Genomic DNA, 26,183 nt, shown 5'->3' with positions numbered 1-26,183 from the left:
CTTTTGAAATCCCACTCAAACAACCCCAAAAGAAATACTTAATGGAAGATTTTAATGAACCAGCAAAAATTTGGAACTGTCAAGTAACAATTTTAGGCTACTAGCTATTCTTATTTGGTTATCATTTGTTAGGAAAGTGACATCGTTGTCTGTGTCTTACAGTGAAGTTACTTTGCTTGTGCTGTGGCCATGTGGCATAGTTCATTAACCATAGCGCGCTTGTCTTGATTGCAGCACATCTTCATTGCCACCCCTTGACTGGCCTTTACCAAGTCATTATGGGCAGTGTGAACTGAAAATAGAAGTCCAGCCTAAAACTCATCACAGAGCTCACTATGAAACAGAAGGAAGCAGAGGAGCAGTAAAAGCATCTACTGGAGGACACCCTGTCGTGAAGGTAGGAAGTCTCCCTTTTTTTGAATGGAAGGTAATTTTTTAACCACAATTGGTGCTGTTTACAATGCTGTGAATTGTTGCCTTGTGTGAAGCTTACAGTCCTCCCTGGGTAAGATTTTTCTCCTTTAAATGTAAATTGTTCAATACAAAAGTTGGGTTTAGATGTTTAAAGATTTACAGCTTACTACAGTTACAGTGCATATCACAATTTTATGCTCTGTGCAGTTCTATGTTTGTGAATGGATTCACAGCGCAATAGTGCATTACTCAAACATATTCAACATGAACTTTGAGGAAGGAGTGTGCATGGGGGCAGGTAAGAAAGGTCATAACAGATTAGTTTGAGCTATACTGAAATACAATATAGCTTCATTTGAATCAGAGATCATCTTTTGGTGTTGAGACGGCTTCTGAATACTATAAATGCCTCTTGTTTGTTTTTTTCGTTAGGTTATTTCTGTGAAATGGAAACCCATAAATTCTGTTAACATTTCACTTAAATGTTTGGAGTCAATTAAACTGAACTGTTCTCTTCCTTTAGCATGAACCAAAGGTTATTACTCGCTGTTTAATGGTATCTACCTCCTTAGAAAGTAAGGCGTCACCTAGCTTCATTAGATTTTGATTGGTTATCTGTAACAGCAAGTAAGACTTACTTCTTTCTTTCTTTTTTTTTTTTTTTTTGGACATGATTTCCATTGTCTTAACAGAATCATGCAAGTTCTGTTGTCTCTTAGAACAGTTTCAGTCAGTTTCAAGAAAATGCAGTAGGGCAGGCAGCGGTCCTCATCCGGCTGACCAGAGGGTGGGGGTCTGACTCTTGGTAACTGGTACCTGCCATTAACTGTTGCTGTGGCTGGGTTCTTTATTGCCAAATGTTCCAAATGCTAATGGCATCTAAATTGTGTTATTTAAATACTTTGCAAACACCATCCAATTATTGTTGAGTTCAGGATTAAATATAAGGTCGTAAATTAGGCTTGGCTTTCATAAGAAAGCTTTAGCTTTGCCATCATACTCTTTGGAGGGAAAGATGCGTGGGTTTGGCATTGTAGGTGTAACTGTGTGTGCAAGCTGTGCTGTGCTCCTTGCTGACTTTCAGAGTTCAGGTCTGTGCAGAAATATCTTGCTGTGTGCTGGGAAGGGCTCTGGATTAGTTAGGGGTAGTCACTGCTGTCTCCTTTCATATCTACAGTGCCAACTGGCTCGTGCAGCTTGGAAGGGAACCCACCCTCATCCACTGGGCATGGGGAAGGTTGTGCTGAGGGGCTGTGGGGCTTCTTAAGGTGCCTTGATTTATCAGTTTGCCGCACTTGGGTGAAAGCAATGTCTCTTTTTTGAATTGTCACTTTAATCTTGCTTAATGGTCTTTGTCTTCATCCTAAACCAGGTTAAGATAAAATTTAATGCTTCATTTGTAAGTCAAATCAGACAAGAGTTATAAGATCTTTATAAGACAAGTAGTAGAAAAAAATACTAGTCTGATTACATTAAGGTTACAGCAGGGTTTGTCTTTTTCCCCAAATTCAGGGTATTTCCTGTTCTTTTCAAAAAATGGCAGTCAGGGTTTCAGTGCTTAATCTTTAACTATAGCAGTCTATACATTAAAATGTATTTGATGTGTTTATCCTATTCCAGTAGTTGGAAGTAACTCATTACTATTTGAGACCAGATGCAAAGTGCTAATAGGATTGACATAATCAGTCCCCATTCTCTTTCTCCTACTCATACTGTAGTACAAATATGTTATTGCTTTTTCTCCTTATAGTTTATGCCTTCTCTCTGGCCAGTGAATTCTGTCGTGCTTTGTAATTACATCAGTTTTGGAACAGCTCGAATGTTATACCTATATAAATAAAGATGTACAGGCAGAGTTTAAATGTCTTGGACTACCTACTTTTTCCTTGCCTAAGCAATCTCCTCCCTCCAAGCTCTTCATCTGATGAATTTCTTCTCTCAGTCTGACTCCTAATCATATTCTGTGGGCTATTTATCAAACTGTTTGTTCTCTGATAATCTACCTTGAACTCTTTTCATTCTTCCTTTTTTTTCTCTTAAGACCTTGTATATTTCCTTTCTCTCCCTCAAAAAAAAGGCTGATTATCTGCTTTCCGTCTTCTTTTTTGAATGTCTTTACTTGTCCTTCCATTTCCATTCTTAATCTGAGCTGTTCACCCAAATTTCATGTTGTCTACAAAGCTGCTCAATGTTTTCCTTCTCATTACAATAGCATGGTCTAACCAGCTCCAACTTTCTCCTATTGTCAGACCTACTAGATTTCTCAGCACAGCAGAGGCAAGGGTCAGGTGCTTATGAGGAAAGTCTGTGCTGCAAACTAGAGAAAATTGAGGCTGCCAGGACTGGGCTGGAATCTGAAGGTCGGCCGGACACATTTCTTCCTGTGTTGCTTTAGTCTGTGGAGAACAAGTAGACAGAACTTTCACAAGCCAAGGTGCTGGCACTGAAGTTTAACACATAATGAGGACAGAAACTTGAGAGATTTTAGCGGATATACAAGTCTCTGCTGAGCTTTTGTGAACTGCACTCTAATTTTTTACTTCCCCCCCACGCCCCCACCCCGAGTGCTTATATCTTGCACTAATGTTTGTATTAAGGGAAATTGTTTTCCTGATGTTTATAAGATTTGACAAATGTATGTAAGCTTTCTTTTGCTTGCAGAACTACATGCTTCTAAGCTGCAGTACCAGATTCAAGTTAGAAAAAACAGATCTGTGATCTATGTGAATTACACCAACGATTTAAAAGCTATTTATTTGCATTACCATTGTGAAATACCTTGCTATAATAAGACTGGTTTTAAAAATGGGGGTAGTGTTTATGTGTCTGACAGTCTCATGCTTTAAACACATGGATTGTACTATGCCTCTCTAAATTAAAATGAATGCAAATACAAATCAATACTCTATTTTGCAATTTGGTCTCTTCCAGCTGGTTTAGAAATTAATGCTTGATGGGAGAGAGGAAGTTGTTACGAAACAAAACATCGATTTGTATTAACTTTTTACTCACTGCTGGGAAAAACAATATGCTAAGGGCCAAGTTTGGTGTGAAAGGTAAATACTAAATAGCTGCGACCAGATGAAAATTACTTTATTTAAATACAAAAGTGAAATTCTTTTCCAGCACTTCTGGAAGCTTATTATGCAAATCCAATTCAAGATATTCATTACTATTTGTTCCTGCCTTTTCTTTTTGCTGCTCTTTGGTTTATACCAGTCACTGCCATGTGTGTGAGCGTTGCAACAGAGTACGCACAATTTTCTTGTGTGAAATAACTGTATGTTAACTAGTGTCAGAGACAAGAAAGCATGTGGGCGAATAAAATAGAATAGAATATTTCAGTTGGAAGGGACCTATAATGATCATCAAGTCTAACTGCTGCATCTTTGGCTGTCTGAAGGCCTGTGTACTTTTTCTTCCTACACAATTTCTTTTACTCTTGTACGTTACTTTATAGAAAGCTAGCGTATTTAATTTCTGAATTGTGAAACCTCTGTAGTTCTGCATGTGCAGTTGATGTATTATTTAAACTAAAGATTTTAAGACAGTGCATAGCTTCAAGCCATTAATCTATTAGTGCATGTCATTAATCTATTACTAATACTGTACCATACCTGTTGCTAGGAGACTAAGCTTCTGATAAATTTGGCATCATCTGTTGTGAGGATGTTTAATCAGCTTATTTCCAAATGTGAGGAGAAATGAGTGGAGTATCGTGCTTTGTTTTGTAAGTCCATTGACTTTAAGGAAGCAAATTCTGTAATGCTCTTGTTTTCAGCTTTTTTAATGCAAAATGTTCTAAATAGCAGATTCCTGTCACTTTAATCTCTGCTTTCTTGGGAGTATGTTCCAGCTAATCCATGTCATCTGGAACAATTTCTTTTACCTTGGTAGAGAATCTGCAAGATAGTGCTGGCAGTTTTCACAGGGAAGGAATAAAAAACTTGGCAGAATAGTTAGCAAGGAGAAGGGTGGCATGCTGAAAGTTTGTCATCCAGATTATGTGGAAATTTTGTATTGCATTGTCAGGAGACACAGAAAGGCTCTGAGCACTGTCTGCCTTTTCCGTCGTAATTGAGTAGGTTAGAGTACTTTACCCATCTACAAAGCAAATAGCTGCGACTTTTCATATGACTTTAAAGGAAAGATCATCATTGCTTGAAATTCCCACCCTTCCCATTGGTCAAATCGTACATAAAAACTTACCACTTGCTAGAATGAGTTTTTACTGTTGGCTAAATTGGTTAGGGTTCTTCATGAGACTTCACTTGGATAATGCTTATGATCAAAACCACAGGAGAATTGTAGAGAAGGTGGGCACACAATAAGGGTCTCTCAGGGATAGTTGGGTTTTGGGTGTTGTTTGTTTTTTTTTTTTACTTGTGTATTTTGGGTTTGTGACTTTTTTAAAATGAACAAACTTGTTTTGTATACTCCTGTTCCTGGTACTTATATCAACTTCTGCAATTTTCTGAGTTTTCTTAAGTATTTTAAATTTAATGATATCTTTTGATAGTAAATTCCATAAACTGTGTTGTGCAGAGCAAGAAGTATTTCCTTTTTATCTTTTGTCCTGCTACTAGTGAGGTGGTGATCTACGTGATACTCTTCCTGGTAACTGTACAATGTGATATACCGAGGGACTGCTGGGGTAACCGCTGACTTGTTAGCACCATTCCGTATGCAAGAAGGAATATCGGTCCTGTGGCCATGCCGTGTACCACAGTGGGAACCTGTTCTAGATGTGAACCGATGATAAGGGTAATTTATTTTAAAATTGATGATGTGTCTGCAACAGGTGCTGTACAGAATCCACTGGTGCCCTGTGCATGCATGACAACTTTGGGGCAGTGATAGCTATTAAGAATTTGCCTGTACTGTAAGTGTCTTTTTGCCACGTTGCGAAGGGTTTAAGGATAGAATCGTCCATCAATTCCTCTGCCATAAGGAAAATTCTTACTGTAGTTGATTCTCAGTAACAGAGGAGGGGAAGCATCATGTAATATGGACAACTCACAGTATTACAGCTGAAGAAAGCTGTAAGATCAAAAATTAAAGAAGTGATAAATAAAACCTAGTTTATTTAAGTGGTTATATGCTTCTACTCCCTGACAAGCGAACAGTAACCTTCTGTGTGAGGTTTAATGGAGACCTGTGAAAGAGGGAGTGAATGTCAGCGCTGTTTAAAGTGATCGCAGAGCTTGAAGTCATGACTGAAAAGCTGCTGTGGAAGAAAAAGTAAACTAACTGAGCTAAAGGAAACTAATTTTGACCTACTATGAAAATTCTGAAACAGGAATGCATTCTCAATAAGCCTGTCAAAGTCTGCCTGAGCTCTGGTGAAAGAAACTCTAACCTACAAGAGAGGATCTAATTGAGTAATGTCAGAGATGATCCGACACAAATAAATTGACGAAGGATTGTCTAAATGAGTGTCTGTTTCCTGGCCTGTAATTCTGTGGCTGTCATCTTTTCTCAGGTGTTCTGTGTGGCCAATTCACGTAACTACTTCACTAACAGCTATATCGGAGTTCTCCCTGTTCTCTAAGCCAGATACACAGTGCGCTGCTTCTGTGCTTCGTGGCCCTTCCCATTCTTCCTGCTCTTCACTTTTCTGTTTGTATTTTTGTTTTGAATTCTTCCCTATTTTGTACATCACCAGAAGGCAGGCTATATTCCAGCTCTAATTACCTACTGTTTGGTGACAACAACCTGCAAATAAGTCCAGAAGGCAGAAGGTAAGTCTCAGCCTGTGTGAACCATGTAGTGGTCAGTGTTGGGAAAAACACTGACCTTTGGATGAGATTCTAAAAACACGTATCTTTCAAGAACAGTTTGATGACTCTTTAGGCATCTTCTGCTCCAGAATCCCCAAAATAGATAGTAAAAGACATATTGATGCATCTGCTATATGTTTGAATACTCAGTTGAGAAAATGCATTAATTAATATGAAAAACATTGAGTGGCACACTGGACAACACAGTCGTCTGCTTTTTGTATCATATGTTTACAAAAATGTGGAAAAGCAGTAATCTTTTCCCAAAGTAAAAACAATTTGGGGGGGGGGGGGGGGTTATCTATAGGTTATATGGGAATAACCTGTTTCTATCCTGGAAGTGCTTGTCCAAAAACTTTCCATAGCATGATTTAGCTTTGGGAGTTGGTGTTTCAGGAATAGCACGGGTTTTTTATCAAGAGTGTCGAGCAAACTGCAGATGGAAAGTGCATTGTGATGCCTAGTTAGATTTGACTGGCAATGCTGCACTGCAGGAATTGTAGTATTAGTCTTACACTATTTCAGCTACGAATTGATCTCCTTTTTTGGGTAATGTAGAATGGGACAGAACTCTGAGCTAAAACACTTCAAAATACAGTATTTAAAACTTTCAGTCCTGGCTGCAAGCAGTGAGTGAGTGCGCAAAGGTGTGAGACTTCAGAAATAGAATTCCAAGTTTTTAAACCCTGAAGGATGTTCAGTACGTTGTGTAAACATACGGTATCATGACCAGTAATGCACTGATATTTGCAATGACTTGTTTGCTTTAGTCCTTTGCAGGACCCGATTGTCTTTGTGCTGACCTTTAAAATGTTTCTAAAGTTGGACCTGTGCCACTACCTAATAGTTTATTAAAGTTTGTTCTTTTTCTGTCTTGCTATTTTTTTCAGAATTCCAAAAGTCTGTACTATTTTAAAGTCTTTAAGTCAGTCTACTTGATAAGTTTATTTAGCAAAAGGGGAAGGAGGGTGCTTTTTTCATGGGCATGCTTTTCCTTCTCAGTTGGTGGAAAGGTACGTGAAATAAGTGATAGAAAATAGTACTGCACGTCAGGAAGGGAAAGAAAATATTTTGGTTTAACATATGTAATTTTAAATCAGAGATTTAACTTTTTGTAACACTAACCTTTTCAGAGTCAGAATGAAATAATAAAAAAATTCCCACGTGCTGTTAAGACTTTCTGAGCCAGTGGCTGGAGTATTGCCTAATAGGTCTGAATGAAGTTTTCTTCCACAAATTTCTCTAGTTTCTCTTAAACAGTCCACTGAAGATTATAGGTCAGCACTCACTGATCTCTGTGGTCAGTCTGACTTTCAATAACTTCACTGAACTCTTCATTTCTTGGTTTTATATGTATGATTTGTTTCAAGCTTTTCAAACTGCAACTGTTGATAAATCCATGATAAATTGTACCACTGGTGTTAGTCATTGTGTGTCTTTTGTTTCAAATTATGTTGATCTTCATGCCTTTGGATCTTTGTCATCCCTTGCTTTTATTCCCAAGTTATTGTTAATAGGTGGCTGTTAAGCTTGGCAGAGTAACCCTTCAGCTTTTAAACCAGCAGTCTTCACAGTTCTTTAAGAAAGTCACTGCACACCACTCAAATGTGAAATTCTTGTGGAGAAAAGTCAGAAAAAAAGTTTGGTTCTTCAAAGCTGTGCACCAGTGCCTCTTTGGTATTGCTGTCAGCAAGATTCCAGCTTGTGGGTCACATCTCTGTTGTCTCAGAGGGCAAAACACTTCAAAGGCCTGGTGTGCCATTTTATTTAAAAGAAATCTAAAAAAACCCCAAAAAAACAACAAACAAAAACCTAGAAGTGGACTAAAATCTAAGCAGTAAAAGTTGTTTTCCTTCAGGATTGTTTAGGTTTCATGGTGAATTATACCATATCTTTACTCATACAGTCGTCTAAAGTAATAGTAAAAATACCTAGTTTAAGAGACCAGCTTTATCTTTCCTTTCGCCTCCGTTCTCCTCGTTAGCCTCCTTCCCTCATTTACACCACTTTGGGTGCTGTTCTAAGGAATACAAAAGTCACTGAAATGCATCCAGCTGCCATGAGACTGTCAAGGAGGAAATAACGAGTTACAACATGCTTTTCATGTCAAGGTGTTGAAAAGCCTAGGAAGTCTCCATCTGAAGTAAATGCTTAGTAAGTGCTGATAGTTCTTTATATAGCCGTCTTTCCTTCCCCGTTCTTCATGGAGGTTTTTATATGGATACTGGTGCATTTGGGGAAGATAGAGTTGTGAACTTGAGTGAACAAAGACTGTTATCCCAAAGTGACATGTCTTTTATTTCAAGACTATGCCCTATTTTTAGGGAGGCCTATTTGTGTGTAAAAGCTTTCTTTCTAATCAGCCTACTTTACCAATCCAGTAATGCCGTAAGCAGTGCATTAATTGTGCAGAGGTGAAGGAGCACTGAAGTGTTGATAGAATCTTCTTCTTCCATTAGCAAGCAAAGAAAAGGCACATGAAAGATAAAACATGAGTATTAAACCCCAGACAAAGTTTGGTTAAACATGGCCATTTCCTAATAAATGCTGGAAAGTTTTGCCTGAAAATTACTTTAAAAATACGATCAAATAGGTTTTGGCACCGTCTGAATGTCATTAGTATCGTAGTATTGCTTGATTGCTGAGCATGAAACTTGGCTAATGACATGATTTTTCTAACCTCCCCCCTAAGTTTTAGTTCCTTTTTTTTTTTCTCTTTAGTTCTTAGTCTGAAAGAGTAGGCATGTGAAAGGATTCAGTGACACTATTAGGTATTGAGGTTTTTTTTAAAAATAAACAAAGGGGGGGTTGGTTCAGAAAAACAGACTATTTCAACATACAGTAGCAGTGTGTGATGAGCCCCTGTTTACTGTGAAGTGTGTATTTTCTGTTGGGTATTTTTCTCAAGTCTTGTTATAGGTCTTAAGAAATCTTGTGGATAGGTAACACATTTGCACAGAGATTGGTAATACTTGGCCTGCAACAATAAATGGAAAACATAGAACCTGCTTTATTTAAAAAAAGGTGGGGAGCAGAGGTAGAACTTTCAAATACTGGAGACTAAAAAAAAGTCTTCTCAGAAGCTTGTCAAGTGTTGCAAGGGTTGCTGTAGATCAGAGCATGGAATTGATGACACGTGAGCCAGATATGGCCCTAATGTAATCTGCCTGTAATCTGGAAAAATGCTAACTTCTTTGCTCTGGATTGATGCCTCTTTTTAATGTGACCTGTTTGCTTTCCTCAGCAAGGAAAAGGTTCTCACCACTGCCACAAAATTCCAAGTTTAAATGCTTCAGTGTTGAATTAATTACTTTTAATTAATTAATTTAATTAATTAAAGACTGTGAAGACCACAGTCTTCAGTGGTTGAATTAATCTATATTCTCTAGTGTTGTACTTTTTTTTTTTTTTTAAGGGATTTTTCCATATGTGCATTAAGAACATATGAAAGTTTTTGTAACACAAAATACAACTTGATGATCAAAAAATTCTCTTATTAACTTTGCAGTTTGTACCCCTTGGCTTACTGGCCCCCAGAGATTCTTCTCTTTGATTAGACACTATAAATTTTTGATTTTTACTCTTGCAGAATCCATGTCATGCCTAGAGTTGTCAGCTCACTTATTAGACAAGACTGAAGGGGAAAATGTTAATTCTAATGCACGAGTTTGTGATAAAGGTTGGGGGTTTTTTACATGCATGCATGCGTTTACTGTATGCAGTATAGTAATATGCCTGGAACTGCTTTGGCGTGGAGCCCTTCTGGCTTATCCTGTAGTGACCTTCAGTCTTTAGCCTTCCAGCTTTAGTTTAACTTACGCATGCACTGACCTTTGCTATGGAAACGATATAGAAACACAAAAACAACTTGGCCGAGTTTCCTCCGCAAAGCAGTGGGTGGTGGATCAGTGTTCTATTACAGAGGAGGGTTTCTAGAGGTCAGTAGTGACAGCGTGCAGTAACTTACTACTTGTCTACAGCACACTGTTTGCTGCTCCTGGGGGAGTGGTATATGGGGGTTTTTTAAAGTACAATTTAAATTAACTTTTTTTGTAGTATGCAGCTCTAGGATTGCGTGTTTAGAGTAAGTGCTGGAAGGTATACATGAAAATACACCGAGTGTTCACCAGTAGCTTTAAGGTACTGTCTTTCTGTAAGCGACCGATGACTGAATCTCGGGCAGGCTGATATTGCAGCAGGTAATTGTGATGCATCTTCATCGCGGTGATTCTGCAGCACTTACCAGTAGATTGTAAAGTGCTGTTAGTTTAAATACCTGTGGTGCGTGTAGAGACAATCTGTTCTTACTTGTATATAGTATGTATTCTTTACGAAGGTGAACTAAAGGTACAGATTACCATGGCTTCATTAGGTGTTTGAACAAAATGTAGCATCTGTTTTCAAGTTAATTATGTAGGTATTTTCACTGAAGAACGACTTTTTTTTTTTTTTTTTTTTTAAACTGACTAAAATGTTTGGGCTATTCAACGTGCAGAATTGTGCATAAAGCAAATGAGATAATAAGAAGGTGTCACCCCACTGTCAATGAAACAAAGAACAATCAACTCTTTCTCTATGAAAACAGAACTGTATTTAAAAGGAATGAATTTTAAATCCCAAAATACGTAATTTTTCCTGATTTGAAGTTGATTTGGGCTAGTAAGTCTCCATTATTCACAAGAGAGGTATGGCATCAAAAATGGCAATTCAGGCTCCAAATACCATTTTTCTTTCAGGGGAGAGATGACACCATCCTGGACGTGGAAGGTAGCTCAGATTCTGTGATAATTCAGTCCCCAGTGGGGACCAAGTGTGGTGGGCAGACAGTTCTGCTCTGCTTACTGTGTGCAGGTTGTGTAGGGACAGACACCCGAGGCTTACTCTCCCCAGGATTATTCATGTAAGGGACTTCAGAATATTTTCAGCTCTTCGGCAAACTACTGGACGTACCTGCAGTTAAATAGTCGGGGTACTTCCAGACAATTAACCACGTAATCCAGCCCTGTCCTTTGTTCTCAGGAATGGTATGACAAGGGCTGCCTTTAATTTGTGGTGCTAGGAATGAGCGCTGAAGGCTTTGAATGATGGCGTGATAGAAATGACATGGGATGTGCAGGCGTCCTCTCCACAAGCTATTGGATCATTTTCTACCTGCTCACTGGCCCCCGCACACACGTCTTTGATGACAGACGCCGTAAATTTTTGATCTGACCCTTGCAGAATCCATGTCATGCCTAGAGTTGTCAGCTCACTTCTTAGACAAGATTTAAGTGGGAAATGTTAATTCTAAAGCACAGATTGGTATACTAAAGTTTAGATTTGGGATTTTTTTTACATTTTTTTTTTCAGTCTCTCCAGCTGCCTCAAACTTCTTGCTAGCACATCCGGCTGTCTCATTAGCATCCATAGCCTATTAAACTTACTGTCTTTTTTACTGTCAGTACAGCTGTTGGAATCACAAGGAAACTGTGCAACCTGCTCATTGCTTGTCTCAGACTGTGGTATGTCTCCTTCTTATGTGGCCCCCACTACTGTCATCAGGTACTGTGATCAGGCCCTGAATTACACCGTATAATGTGGGAGATGGGGTTCTTCTTCCCTTCCCCACCCCCCAGTTTAATTTGCCACATCTGCTTGCACATATTGGTTCTGTTTATAGCTTTACGTTGTACGAGCATACATTTAATGCTTGCTTTTTATTTTAAACCTTAAATAAATGTGATAAATCATCTGTAATGCAAAGTATAAATTTATGAAATCTCTGCTACCTTGCCAATATGTTACTACTCTGCCTTATTTATTTATTTATTTATTTATGTATATATATATTCTGCTACCTTTAACAGGACTTATTTGCAGATCCATTACAGCAATTCATTTGAGACAAAGCTGTTGTGTGAGCATCTGATTGACATAGGGGGCAGGGGGGGGGAGCTCGTTGGCTTGTTTTGAGACTGGTTTACACTAACATGGCTTTTAAGGATGTGTGAAATTTTCAGGGGGTTGTCCTGATGTTATTACAGATCATTTGTGATTATGAGATGCCTTATTTATGTGGGTTTGCATTATAACATGCATAGGGTTCTTCTAAATTACTATACAAGTGTTTTCTGTTACATTATAATATTCTTCCTTGTAGTTTGCGTGGGACGTTAGGTTTCTTGTTTTCATTCGATTTAATATATAAACCAGAAGGAAAGTGACTGAAGGTGGTACTACTGTGGGGGGTCTTGTTGTGGGGAGTTTATTATTTCTTCTGAAGCTGTAGTAACATAGTTTCAAATTTCTAATGCACAAGCTTGCATCACAAGAGCATGGTACAGAAAATGCAGTTGATAACCTATTGATACGTACCTAACCTGCTGGTGGGGTGGGCATTTTTGTCAGACTTTCCTGCCACTTTCCCCTGCCGTAACATGCTTTGCATAAGCCAGGCCCTGTATGTTGTCCATAATAGCATCAGAGAGGGTGAAATTTGCTCAAGAACAATAAAAGCAAAACTAGCGTTAGACATGGCTTTGGCTTCGAGCGATTCCAGTACTACTGCGGCTGCTGGCGTGGCGTATATTTTACTTCACTGAATCCAGGTTCCTGCTCTGCGTAGGCTTCTGTAGAGGACAGCTTCTCTGCTGACTGTAGATGGACCAGCTTAGTTTTATGAGTATCCCTGCCCCCCACCTCCCTCTTTCTCTCTCTCTCCTATCACTAGTATCTCTAGAACATTGTGGATATGTCCATTGTTAAGGAAGGGGAAGATAGCTTTAACTGGAAATTAGTTTTGTCACAGTGACCCCATTTGGAAGCTGTTCAAATTTTTGAATAGGTCTGGCTTGTAAATTATATAATTTCCAGTATTAGAGTGAACATACTTAACAAGCGTCACGTTTAGGCTGTGTTCCATTGTGTTAAGATTTAATTTTAACTCTGAGGAAAATGGATGGTGGAGTCAGTGTTAAGAACTGGCGACAAGATGGCTGCTGTAAATGCTGAACTAACACGTGTCCTTAAATTTTCTTTAAACTTCCATAATAATTAAGACTCATGGAAAACATGAAAATACTTACTTGTTGGGGTTTTTTTAAATCTTTTTGAAAGATTTTGGAGACGTGCATCAAGTACAGGAAGGAACTTAGGTGTTTATGTATTTGATACAAGAGTCTCTATGCTTCGCTATCAACATGACGAGAGCTAAGAGTGAAGTCCATTGTGGTTCCATAGATCACAGGTGACATCTGACAGATGAAGAATAGAAACCTGCCTGTACGCTGATGGTCACAGGAAACCTCCCGTGTCTCCACTGTAACATTTGGAAATGCTGGAATACCCCATTTATTTACATGGGAGGCAACTGATAATCTAGACTGTCACCACTCAGTGGCTGAGGGGGTTTTTTTGTTTGTTGGTTTTGGGTTTTTTTTTTTTCTGGATTAAGCTCTCTTTGTACTGAGAACTTTAGGGAGAACAAAAAGATTTTACATATTTGACAGAATAAAAGCCTGCAAATGATAGACATACATATATAAATGCAAATAAATGAGATCATTTAAGAACTTGGTTGGAAATAGGCCGATTACAGGACAGGACATTGTATTTGATAAAAGCTGCTGTGACTTTTACAGATTGCTTGGCTGTTTGTGGCAGATAATGTTATTAAACTTTGGTTTATACAAATTTATAACAAAAAAAAGTTTGCTCTGCTTGCCTGGGGATGCATGAATTCTTGCTGGTAGCTGAAATCAGCTGGGGAGACAGATGAGAATTCATTGAGTTTAAGGGCAGGAACCAGTCTGCTTTAGCACAACCTCCTCTATAGTCTACCTACGATGCAGTACAAATGTAGGCTGCGCTTTACGGTAAGCGTTGACCGGGACTGGACTCTTAAAGGCACGGCAGCTGGGAGATGTTGTACGCCTCCCAAGAAAGGTATGGGGAGATTTGAGGACAACAGAATTGAGAATTCTTTGTCTACAACCATGAAAAGCAGCACAGTCTCCTTACCACAGTAATCATCTAGAGATCTCCCAGCCCAGAAAAGCAACAGAAGCAGTAATCCTGAACTGTGTCTGTTCTTTCCTCTCTACTCACTTAGAGAAAATGCCCGTTCTAGGTTGGTGGGGTTTTTTTTTTAGAGCAATCTCATAATGCTGTGACTATAGCAAATCATGTATTTGATCTATTGAGCTTTTGTGTCAGCCGCTCAAGATATGTAGGTTGTTGCTCACCAACAGTTCCATGCTGCAGCTTGGCTGTAGATTTTTATCTGTAGTAGCATTCCTGCAGTCGCGGGAATCAGTCTTAGGAATTATTTTAGATTGTGTGTGTGTGTGCTGAATATGAAGAGGTAAAGAACAAGCCTCACGTGGTGTTTTGGGTTTATTTGAGCAAACTCAAATTTATTTGCCTTAGGTGGTCTAGATTTAGCTCTTCTGCTTCTCAATCACATTTAACTCCATTGGGTAAATGGAAAGAACAAAACCTAAAATTAATAGAGAGGAAGTACGAGCATGCTGTTGTGTCTAGATGGGTTAATTAACGAGCAAGTATTGTATCTTGGACAAAAGCATTCATGTCACTTGGAAAGCTTTGAGAATGACTCTTTAAAGTTCCAGACTTCTGGCAGAAACCAAATTTCTGTTCTTGATTGAGAAAGCTCTAATAAAAGGGATAAGACTGGTAGGTGCTGTCGTAGCTGTAACTTGAATATAGGATACAGGCATTCGTATGGTCTACGTAAAACTTACTGCCAATAGTAGTGCATCAAGATAAAGGACCCTACGCTGGTGCTTCTGCTTTCTGGGTGTGGATGTGCGTTGGGTTTTGTGCTGCTGACTCTACTGGCACTAAATGACTCTTCTAAGTAGGTTAAATTGACATGGTTTTGTTTGTTTTTTAAGTGTTAGTTCTGTAAAGAGCTTGGATAATATTGTTGTGTGACCAAATAACTCTCCCTAGAGACAAAAATATTGACATGACAAAAACACATTTAAAGAATGACTGCCTGGCCCTCCCTCCAGTTTGATCATAAGTTGATGTCAAAGTCAATGAAATGTAAATCTGCTGCATTGCTTTTTTAGAAATTATATAACTTGCAGTGTGCATTAATCTGCCAGTTGCAGGAAGGTGAAGTAAACTTCATGGATTTATAAGACCTATTTTATAGGCTTCAGATTTAAAAATGCGGTGGCTAAAGGAAACTTGCATGTTGCTGTTGGTTAAATTTGTTTTCTTCTGGACAATACGTTACCAATGAGCTATCATAAAACTAACCTTTTCTTTTAGAGTTTGGGATTTTTCTTTTTCTGTGTTTTCTGTTTCAATGTGTTTTGTGCCTAGACTTACTACTGTTAGCACAAGCAGCAGGTGGTTTTGTGACAGTCAGGTGCGTGGGTGGTTAGGTTTTTTAGGTAAGAAAAGGAAAGATGCGTGGATTAACTTGATATTTATCAAATTCTGGTTTTTAAAACATTTTCTTTAGCAAAAATAAACAATACTCAGCTTCCTGATTTAGAATTAGACTTTAAATTAGGTTTTCTTTGTCTTACCCTAATACTTTTGCATTCACAAAACTTCTTAAATTTAATAAAACTCACTATCGCATTCCATAGTAGAAAAACTAAACTTGAAAATACTTTTAGTATTACTAGAAATACTAGAACATACTAGGTGTATCTTAGTAGAACTGATAATTTGGCTTTGATTACAAACAATATCAGAAATGCACCTATAACATAGCATAGCTTTGATGTAGAAATTCTGTAGATAAAACAATTCTTTTCTCTTTGAAAGATTCAAAAGTAATAAAGATATTTTGATACATTTGTTCTGGTAAGTGTTGTTGCTGATACTGGTGTTGGGGAACTGACGTGTACTCAGTTTTCTGATATCTGAAGAGGTTGGAGTTTGTAATTAAATACTACTCTTTGACTCTTAAGTCTTTGTACTAGTTCTGTATTTATATTATGCACACATAAATGCAGAAAAAGTCAACTAATATTTTAATACTGCATCTGCTTTTTCATCAGCTCCTGGGCTACAGCGAAAAGCCAGTAAACCTACAAATGTTCATCGGAACAGCAGATGATCGCTACTTAAGACCTCATGCGTTCTACCAGGTGCACCGAATCACTGGAAAAACAGTTGCAACAGCTAGTCAAGAGATAATAATTGCCAGCACAAAAGTTCTGGAAATACCGCTTCTTCCTGAAAACAATATGTCAGCCAGGTACATCACAGCATAAATTAGCTGGTTAATTGCTATGTGGTTGGTTGGTTGTTTTTTCATTTGTGCAAAGGTGAAAGAAAAATCTTGCGAAATAGCATATTTTCCACAAATATGGCTCATTATGAAGATGGCATGTTCAAAGAGATGTGCCTAATGTTTAGGCAGTCAGAAGGAAAGAAGTAGAGAGCCAGGGAAGCTCGTAAGATTGATGGGGGATAGATGAGTGCTTCTGGGATTGTACTTCCCCGTTCAATCCATACGTATATAGGACTCTACATATGTAGAACTGCATGTGGGTTACTGGCCAGCAGAGTTTTGTTTTGGGTTTTTTATGAATATGTAAGACCTCTTCCTATGAAAACACAGTCATATAGTTTAGCTGTTTTTTTTCTTGATTGAATGTGGTCATTTAACTTCTGGTATCTTGGTAGGCCTTTTCCTTGTTTTGGTTATTTTTTTTTATTTTTAGCAGTTCCATTATTCTGACTTTTCAGGTCTTGCCAGATAGAATGTGCTAAATAATAGTTCAGTGGTTTGTTACAGCAACAATGTAAGTGCCCTGCTCTAGCTGGAGGCTCAGTGAGCAGGCTAAAGCACAATTATTTATGTAGCGCATTTATTTCTGCTGTGACTTCTGAAGTCAGCTTAAATTTTCCTAGTTGCAGACTTCATGCTAGTTCCATTGAGTGCTGTGAACCCACGATGATGCGCAAGATAACACTCCTCGCATGTTTATGTATATGTGTTACTTGATTGAAGTATGTGTGTCGTGAGTAACTACGTGGAGTGGTAGCTGGGATCTGATGGCTACGCTCTTGTCATTCTCTAGCCCTTCCTAAGGCAGAACTAAATCTTAAGTCTGTTGCTCCTTGTAAATGATGTTTTAAGTAACTTACTTCGAAGGCTAAACAATGTGCAGTAACACATGATCTTTTAAAGGCTCAAAAAAGCAGCAGCTAGATATTTACAAGACTAAATGTTTCACCAGAGTACTTGCTGCCGTTTTTGACACTAACAGATCTTTTAATCTCAGACATTTAAAATAGCATAACATGGGAAAAAGTAGAATGCTCTTCATTCTTTAACAAAAGAAAGGCTTCAGAGTATACTTTGGCAATAGTTTGATTCATTTTCTTCCATTTCTCTTCTGATCCATCCGTCCTCACCTATCTCCAGTATCGATTGTGCTGGTATTTTGAAACTTCGCAATTCAGATATAGAGCTCCGTAAAGGAGAGACAGATATTGGAAGAAAGAATACCAGAGTGCGACTTGTGTTTCGTGTTCACATCCCACAGCCTAGTGGAAAAGTCTTATCTCTGCAGACTGCTTCCATACCTGTTGAATGCTGTAAGATTGCTTTAAATATAATTTATACTCATGTTTTGTGCATGTATCAGTAGTATTGTCATTCTGACAGTATTTATTGTCAGAATTATATATAACATGTATGTAAAAAGCATTGTGTGTAAAGAGCTAAATTGCCGAAAAATAATATATCTTTATTTAAAGATGGTACTTGTCAAGTGGCAGCCTCAGGGTTTGGAGACAAAAGCAGTGTTTTCAGCTTTAAACCCGATACTGCAGTCACAGCTAGCAGCTTCAGAAGTTCCTGTATGTGAGCAGAGGCAGCTGATAGATGTCAGTGACAATAAATATTCATTTCAGGAAGAACTAATACCATTTCATTTCCAAGAGCCTATACCATTACTTGTCTTTATGTAATATTATCTAACAAACAGCTGAACTTCTAGAGAGCTTATTTGTTAAATGCTGGCCCTAAAGAATCAAAACATGACCTTAAACAATTTGAATTTTGTCTATAAATTACTGAAGTAACTTTAAATTTTATAAAACAAAAAAAACCAACAACCCCCCCCAAAAAAAACCCCCAAAAAACCCACAACAATATTCCTAAACTAAAAATTTCATTTCCTTCAACAGTAGAGACTGTTGGAATTCATGGCTTCTTGGTGTTTCTTTTCTATGTATCAGTGTATCTAGTATCAGTGTAATTAAAAAAAAATTTAAAAAAATAAACCATACACAAATATGATTTATGTATGTAAATAAATGTTTGGTTTAGTTTCACTCCTGATTCTTCAAGTTAGGATTATCAAAGAACTGTCACTATGATTGAAATCACAAATAATAATTTTCCCTTGGTTTTCTTTTTTAAAGCTCAGCGATCTGCTCAAGAACTTCCTCAGATCGAGAAGTACAGCATCAATAGCTGCTCAGTAAATGGAGGCCATGAAATGGTGGTGACAGGATCCAATTTTCTTCCAGAATCCAAAATTATATTTTTTGAAAAAGGACAAGGTAAGTACTGTCTCACATTTTTCTTGAAAACAAACCCAAAACCACTACCTGAGCTTGATTTTAGGAAGTAAGGAGGTTTAAAAAAGGAAGTAAAGTTAAGTCACCAGTAGTAATCTGAAACCAGTTTGGGCACTGGTCTATAAGCTGGGTGACAGTTGTTAATGGAGTAGTACTTCTGATTCAGGAAGGCAGTGAGAGGCTATCTGACTTGGAATTGTGTGTATTTGAAAGACGCTGTTCATCTGAACATCTGTCATTTGAAAGATGATAGCATGTATTTTGTCCTTATTAAAAAAATGAAAAAGGGAAATAATGGAAATACGCTGTTTGATATTGATGTCGTGTTACATCTGATTTAATCATTGTGTAGGAACTGACTTACTCCGGAGCTAATGAAATAAATATTAGTTAGAAAACACTACAGATATTTTTTTCCCCTACGTTTGCGTAAGATTTTCTATAGAAGTTACTCTTAAGGGATGCATCTTTTACTAAAAGTCTCAAGATCTGGCTCAGATCTGGTGTGAAGCATCTGCTTCAGCCGTGTCTCTGCCTCATCTGCATCTGCAAGCAGGCAAGTGTGCATCTCCTTCAAATCCTGTGGAAAAGCAGTGGTACGAACAACAGCGACCTCTTGAACGCCTATTAAACATGTATGTACTTGACAAGCTGGTCACGTATTTAATTGCCAGGAAATCAGCGATATTATAGCCAGTTCGCTAGGACCCAGGTTCAATCTTCCACACTTAGCCATGGGAGGGAACTGCAGCACCTCACCCTTGTATATTAGCAGAATTAAAAATTATATTGCAGGCATGCGTTTCAGTTAGGGTATGCTAAAGACAGCGTTTTCTTCGTGCAGCGAAACCTGTAGAAGAATTTAACTGCATGAAAAACAGTTGAAAATTTAGGACTAGCTTTATGTAATACATGAGAGTTCCTTTTCTTCCCTGATTGTCCCTTTAATACAGAGAGCGTAACGTTTGATTAACTTAATTATCATTGATCTGGCTTGAATACCTGACTTGAACTTCAGGGAAAACAGTGCAAAGTAAATCCTTAAAAATAAAAGCTTGCAGCCAAGTCCAATTCTTCTACGTCTTCTTATTTCCTTAAATATTTAAGTAAAAGACTTGGGGTGGATTTTTTTATTAGCAAATCCCACAGAAGTGGGGGTTTAATGTAATAATGTATTTTGACGCCGACTTGAATGCCTTTTTAAGAAGTACTGCTGCTTGACAGTAGGTCCCCTGAAAACCTGTACAAAACCCAGTAACAGAGACCAGTGTTAGACTAACGGTAACGGGTTACGCTAGAGCTGGGCAGAGAGGTTCACCAAGGCCACCTACTTCCCTCGCAACACAGACGACGTCCCTGGTGTTTGAGCTACTGCGGGGTCTTTCAGCTCAGTGGAGGGTGTTAGTTTTAAGCGTATAACCTGTGGGTATGCACACGAAAGCATGGCATGCGTTCTCTCTCTCTCGCATGGTGACTTAAACTGTAAGTCATCAGCACATTTGTTTGACTAATCACAAGTGTTAGTAGTACTTTAACTACCTTTCAAAAATGTTTTTAGAAAAATGGGGGGAGGGGGGAAACTCCCTCTGTACGCTTGTAGTACACATTGCCTCCTTTGGAATTAAATCTAATTCTATGTCATCAGCAGGTTCTGTGAAAATGCAGAATCCTGCACAACTGTCACCTTATATGGACAACAGCTGTAGTGTTGAAACTCCTAAAGCATCTCTATACTTCATGCTTCGGTTACGATACAGCTCTGTCAGTTGAATGGCCTCTATGACTGAAAATAAATGCAGTTTTATATTAAGTATTTAAGTTTTTTTAAGATAAAGTATTTAAGTGTTTCAGAGAATGCTTTTTGCTTGAATTATTTGCAAATTTCTCTCAACAGATGGACGACCTCAGTGGGAGGTAGAAGGGAAAATAATTAGGGAAAAGTGTCAAGGGGTGAGAAACAATTTTTCTTACTTTAGAAAGCTTTCTGTTTTAAAATGAGAAACCAAACATCTTCACTGTTGTTCTGAAATTTAGAATTAATTTAGTAAAGTAGGTCGGTCATTGGCTGATTCAGACAGACAGTTGGAGACTTCTAAATTGGCTTAATACTATAAAATAGCCATTAAGATGATGCTTTGAAGGAACTGGAAGCAGTATGTTTGTTGTGAAAGCAATAAAAAAAGAAATTGAAAATTGGAAAAAGAAAACTGAAGATAATTTTGCCAAGATGACAAATAATTTCCAGTGCATTAAACTTTTTCTTAAAAGCTTAATGATTGAAAAAGCAATTCGTTGACTGCTGGAGTTTTTTTTAGGCTGTGGCAGACGAGCAAAGCATCCTTTAGATGATGTGTCTAATTAAAAGCATTACTTTCAGAACACTTGTGTCTAAAAGAAGCAAAAAGTCTCCAAATAGAAGTTTGCTTATAGTACTGTGTTACTATATAATATGCATAAACTTGAAGTTTACCCATTTCAAAATATCAGTGTGCTTTAGTTTTTTGCAATAAGTGTTTTAGTGTTTTCTGTAATTAATAGCTGTTTCACTTATATTCTATATGTAAAACTTTTTCATTTCAACTTTCATATAGGCAAACATCATACTTGAAGTTCCTCCATACCATAACAAAACCATTACAGCTGCAGTTCAGGTGCAGTTTTATCTCTGCAACGGCAAGAGGAAAAAAAGCCAGTCTCAACGTTTTACTTATACACCAGGTATTAAATAAAAAATAAAAGGTTGAGTTTTACTTTGGTTTTTAAAGGAGATATTTGAAAGTAATTCAGACAGTCCTTGTACCTTTGACAAGTAGAGAAGACCAGCCTTGAATTTTTTGTAAAACAACTTCAGTTTGTCTAATTAAAAAGCTGATATCTAGAGTAATAAGCTGCAATACTATGATTACAGCCACGTATCTCTTTGTTGCACTTTTTACAGAATAATTTGCATCTTACTTTTTTTTTTTTTTTTTTTGAGAGTGATGATGAATCTCAGAAGCTGCTCTGTAAATAACCCTAGTGATGATGTGGAGAATAGTGAGATCATAGAAGAACAGGTTTTACACATTTATTTTTTTTCCCCCCACCTCAAATATCAAAAAACCGTGAGGAGGTTTAAATACAAGGAAGACGATAAAAATATTTTCCCTGCTTCTGGACACACTGCAGCATTTTGAGAGAAAATAGTTTAACTTGTACAGTTTTTGCTTCTAGCTCTGTTAACTGTACGTGTAGTTAAAACATCTTAATCCCTTTTGTTTGGTATGAGGAAGTGGTTACTACTAGATACACAATGCCGGCTCCTTTGCCTGCCACTTACTGTCTTTTCTTTTAAGAAATTTTTACCCGTTTAGAGTAGTCAGAATCCACAAGGTGCAAGTGATGGTGCTGGACCCTTTAGTACGGTTTGGAAGACTTTAAGTCAGATAGGTAGATGAGTCTTAAAAGTCAGATATGGATATTTATGTATTCTTCTTAAAGCTAATAGGTATGCTGACAAAGCCAACTTCCATTACCTGACGTGGTTTTTTTTGAATCATGTCAGCTAAGTTTTGCTCACTTGTTGTGCTCTAAAATTACCTACTTCGTACCTTCACGTGTAATTTACGCAATGCTACCTAGGTTTCTGGTACACTAAGTATACTTTTATATAATTGTGGTGTCAGATTTGTGGTATTTTTCAACCATTCTTAAGAATGTCAGCTTCCAAGGTAGTTATTAAACACATTTAAACTATATTTTTGTTCGAGAACTCCATACTTAAATGGTGGAATGAAGTAATGACACTGCTTAAGTAAGAAGTAAGTTTTAATTATAACTGCAGCTGTTATTGCACAAACATTTTAAAATACATTTTTTCTATAAATATATATAGCAGATTAAGTAACTGTATTTTATAAAGCAGTAATTGGGCAGTTGTGTTAACATTTTTCCACTGTTTGTACTTAAAAATCAGTGTCTTTTTCAAGAGCGTGCCGGTAGCTTGAAAAAATAATAATAATCCTGTAACTGAAAGTGTGTCAATTTGTCTGTGTTATAAGAACAGTTGTTGCCATCATTGAAATTGGAGGATATGCTGAAAGGGCTGCTGTAATTAAAACAACACGCACTACCCAGACTAGTTTAAGTGTGTTGCCAAAGTTCATCTGTCATTTTCATCAGAGGCTGAGCAAAGTTTGAAGCCTGCTAAGAAATGTCATTCACCGTTTCCTAGCGCCTGAGACCGAGCTCGTGCCTGCCTGGTGTTGCTGGAGCCCCGCAGCAGCAGCCACCCTCCATGTGTGTGTCCTTTTGACGTACTGGACTTTCTGTGGCTGGGTTGCACGTGTCCGTGAAAACATGAATTGCATGGGAGGATATTTTAGAAAGGAAGATAACTGCCTTTGAGTAAGTGCTAGGAGAGTTCCTGACTTTTAAGGGTTGATAGAGCCGGCGTAAAGTCAAAGAAAATGAAAGCAGAGCAAAAGAAGGGAAACTGGAGCAAGGACGTGAGCAGTACTGTTTGCGGCTGTAAAGCAGCAATTAGTGTGCGTTTATCACAGGATACCAATGGGTTGGAATTGTAACAATTGTTTTACTTTTTCTAGTTATAATGAAACAAGAGCACAGAGATGATGTGGATTTGTCTGCTGTTCCATCTTTGGCCCTGCCTCACGCGAGCAACGTCCAGGGCCTGCATTCTATCCGAACTCAATTGCCCTCACCAGAGCAAGGGCATCCACATGACAACTTACTGTCCACGTCACCCAGGAGCCTTGTGTGTCCGGTCCAACCTCCATACACAGCAATGGTGACCTCCGCAGTATCCCACCTGCCACATATGCAAGGTAGAAACCTTAGTCCAAGTGAAGAGTGTCATGTTTTGCCTCCTGCTGTGGTTCAGTCTTTTCAGGTAACATCAGCACCTCCTGTGAGGCCTTCTTACCAGCCTATGCAGTCTAACGATGTATACAACGGACAGTCTGGTCTTCCTATGAACTCTGCCTCCAGCCAAGGATTCGATGCTATTTCATTTCAGCAAGACACAGCTGTACCTCATTTGATAAATCTTAGCTGCCAAGCTCTACCACCAATGCAGTTTCATTCTTCAAATCCAGGTTCTGTGGCGACACCAAGTACAGCAGGGCATCCGCTAGCACACCCAGCTCATTCGGGACAGTCATCTTCTCACCTACCGTCGATGGGATACCACTGCCCAAGCGCGGGGCAGGGCTCCATCCCTTCTGCAATGAGCCGGTCCCTTGGGCAGTCTTCTCCCCAGCTGCAGCAAGTCCCGTACCATTCGACAAATCCAGCATCCGCTTCATCCCCATCCCCCACAGCTTCCCACCCTTTGGTCCATTCGCCGCTGTCTGGACCTTCTTCGCCCCAGCTACAGCCTATGCCTTACCAGTCTCCTAGCTCAGGACCTGCCTCATCTCCCCCGCCAACCGCTGTGAGTCACTCGGGACAGCACTCCCCTCAAGCACATAGTCCAGCGCTGGGAGGTCTTAACGCAGCATCATCCCTAATACACCATACCGTATGCGATTCATCTCCATTTTCACCAGACGGGGCAGCTATTAACATTAAACCAGAACCTGAAGATCGAGAATTGAATTTTCAAACAATAGGACTACAAGACATCACACTAGATGATGGTAAGTGGATATAATGTTGTAATACTGGGATATAATCTACCTTAAGCTACAAAGTGGGTGTGGGAGGGTTGCTCTGTTTTGTTTAGAAAACACTCCTCTTCACAGAAGTAAATTTGTATCATCAAAATGGAGTCATACATTTGTGAAAGCAACAACTTATTTAAACCTAACGATACCAGCTGCAATCCATAGTTACACAGTTCAAATACTTTAGTCTAATTTGCCCATAGACTTAAAACAGGGCTTGAGGATTAACTCCTACGCATTGATACCTTAAAGATAAGGAATTAATTTGAAGCCTTTCCTGACGGTCTTGTTGGTACGTTTCAGTGAAAGTCACAGTAATATATCTAAGTTGCACAGATGTAGTTTGGAGTCTTGTTTCTTGGAGTTGTCCCAGTTTTGAAGGGCAGGCTCATTTTCTGAAAATACATCACATGCATTTTGGCACTGTCATAGTCTCTTCACAGATGTACCGTAGATACGCTGTCAGCATTCAGCACCTCTGCTCACAGTAGCTGCTTGCTTTCTCCATACCACTCTAGCTGCCTTTTTGAGAAATTCACTTGTTTAACATAAACAGAACAAGGATATTCTAGTGCTAAAGTCCAGGCAATAAAGTTCTCTAAACACTTGGACAGTGTTAATTTACAGAACTTGTCCAACCAAGTGGGAAAAAAAATGAATTATGTCAGGTCCTAAACATCAGCGTATTTGAGGCATAGATACAAGGCTATTAAAGAACACGTCATGTTAATAAGGCTGGAAGAACAGAAGGCCTGGCCTTAAAAGGTGTGTGTTAAAGGTGTTCAGTGTTGATGGTGGGAAACTTATTAATATCTCTTTTCTACAATAGCATTAAATGTTGTGGGGTTTGGGTTTTTTTAATCATCCCTAGTAATTACTTAATTGCATCAGCAGTAGTGTAAAGAATTCAGTGTGGGTAACCTGTTAAATATCCTTATCGGTCCCAGTTCCTTCATAAATGGAAATTTGCTGTTGCTACCTTCAGTCAGTAATGAGAAAACTTAGTAAGAAAACAGACACAGCGTACTGGGAAGAAAATGAGAGAAACTGGTAATACAGTTGGGCTTTCAATTAAATGGCCACCCTAATTAAACAAAGCTTTCTTTTTAGAAACACTGTTTATCAATCAACGTAACTTTATTTAGAAAGGAAGGGACTGATTCTGTCAAGGACTTCCTGAGGGGAGAAGAACAAGGCTCTATGAAACAGAATGCAACAGAAAAATAGCATTTTCTGCTTCCGTACTAGAGGAGTGAGAAAGAGATTAATTTTTCCCTAAGTGTCACATTAGGACCTACCTTTTTCTCATCCTCCTACCCTCCACACCCGCAAAAAAGATGTAGAAATAAAACTGAACTAAATACTGTAGTTAAACTTTTCACAATAGAAGCAGAAGCGTTCAGCATTTATGAGCATCTTGGCAGTTTGTTTATACTTGTTCAGAAATTAATGCACAGAAAAAACCAGAAAAGAAAACCAATTTTTTCCCCCTGCATCAAAGATATCAGTTGATTTTAGAGAAGTATAATCAATATACATATGAGTCAAATGGCCATAGCTTTATTAATTTATTTTTTAAAAAATAATGCTTGCTATAGAAGTTTAAAGAAGATCTGGTAACTGATGATTAAACTGTACACTTCCTATAGGGAAAATTGAACATGATTTTAAATGCTGAACTAGCACTTGGCAGCAACAGTACATTTGCAAGCACAGAGATTACCTTCATTTCAGTTTCATATTACGGCCATTCGATGAGTGC

At 38.3% G+C, this 26,183-nt stretch overlaps 1 protein-coding gene across 2 annotated transcripts in view; it reads left to right on the top strand.

Moving 5' to 3' along the window:
* NFATC3 (nuclear factor of activated T cells 3) overlaps window positions 1–26,183 on the top strand; it is a 74,736-nt gene that overhangs the window by 28,320 nt on the left and 20,233 nt on the right. For both annotated transcript variants that reach the window (XM_055726832.1, XM_055726830.1), the window contains exons 3-9: window positions 235–397; window positions 16,217–16,416; window positions 17,593–17,765; window positions 18,597–18,737; window positions 20,650–20,705; window positions 21,347–21,473; window positions 23,342–24,394. In XM_055726832.1, coding sequence (XP_055582807.1) covers window positions 235–397; window positions 16,217–16,416; window positions 17,593–17,765; window positions 18,597–18,737; window positions 20,650–20,705; window positions 21,347–21,473; window positions 23,342–24,394 — 1,913 coding nt within the window. The remainder of the gene's footprint in view (window positions 1–234; window positions 398–16,216; window positions 16,417–17,592; window positions 17,766–18,596; window positions 18,738–20,649; window positions 20,706–21,346; window positions 21,474–23,341; window positions 24,395–26,183) is intronic.

Source organism: Falco cherrug, chromosome 14 (assembly GCF_023634085.1).
Source record: "Falco cherrug isolate bFalChe1 chromosome 14, bFalChe1.pri, whole genome shotgun sequence".
Lineage (NCBI taxonomy): Eukaryota > Metazoa > Chordata > Aves > Falconiformes > Falconidae > Falco > Falco cherrug.
This window is presented reverse-complemented; position numbering and strand designations above follow the sequence as displayed.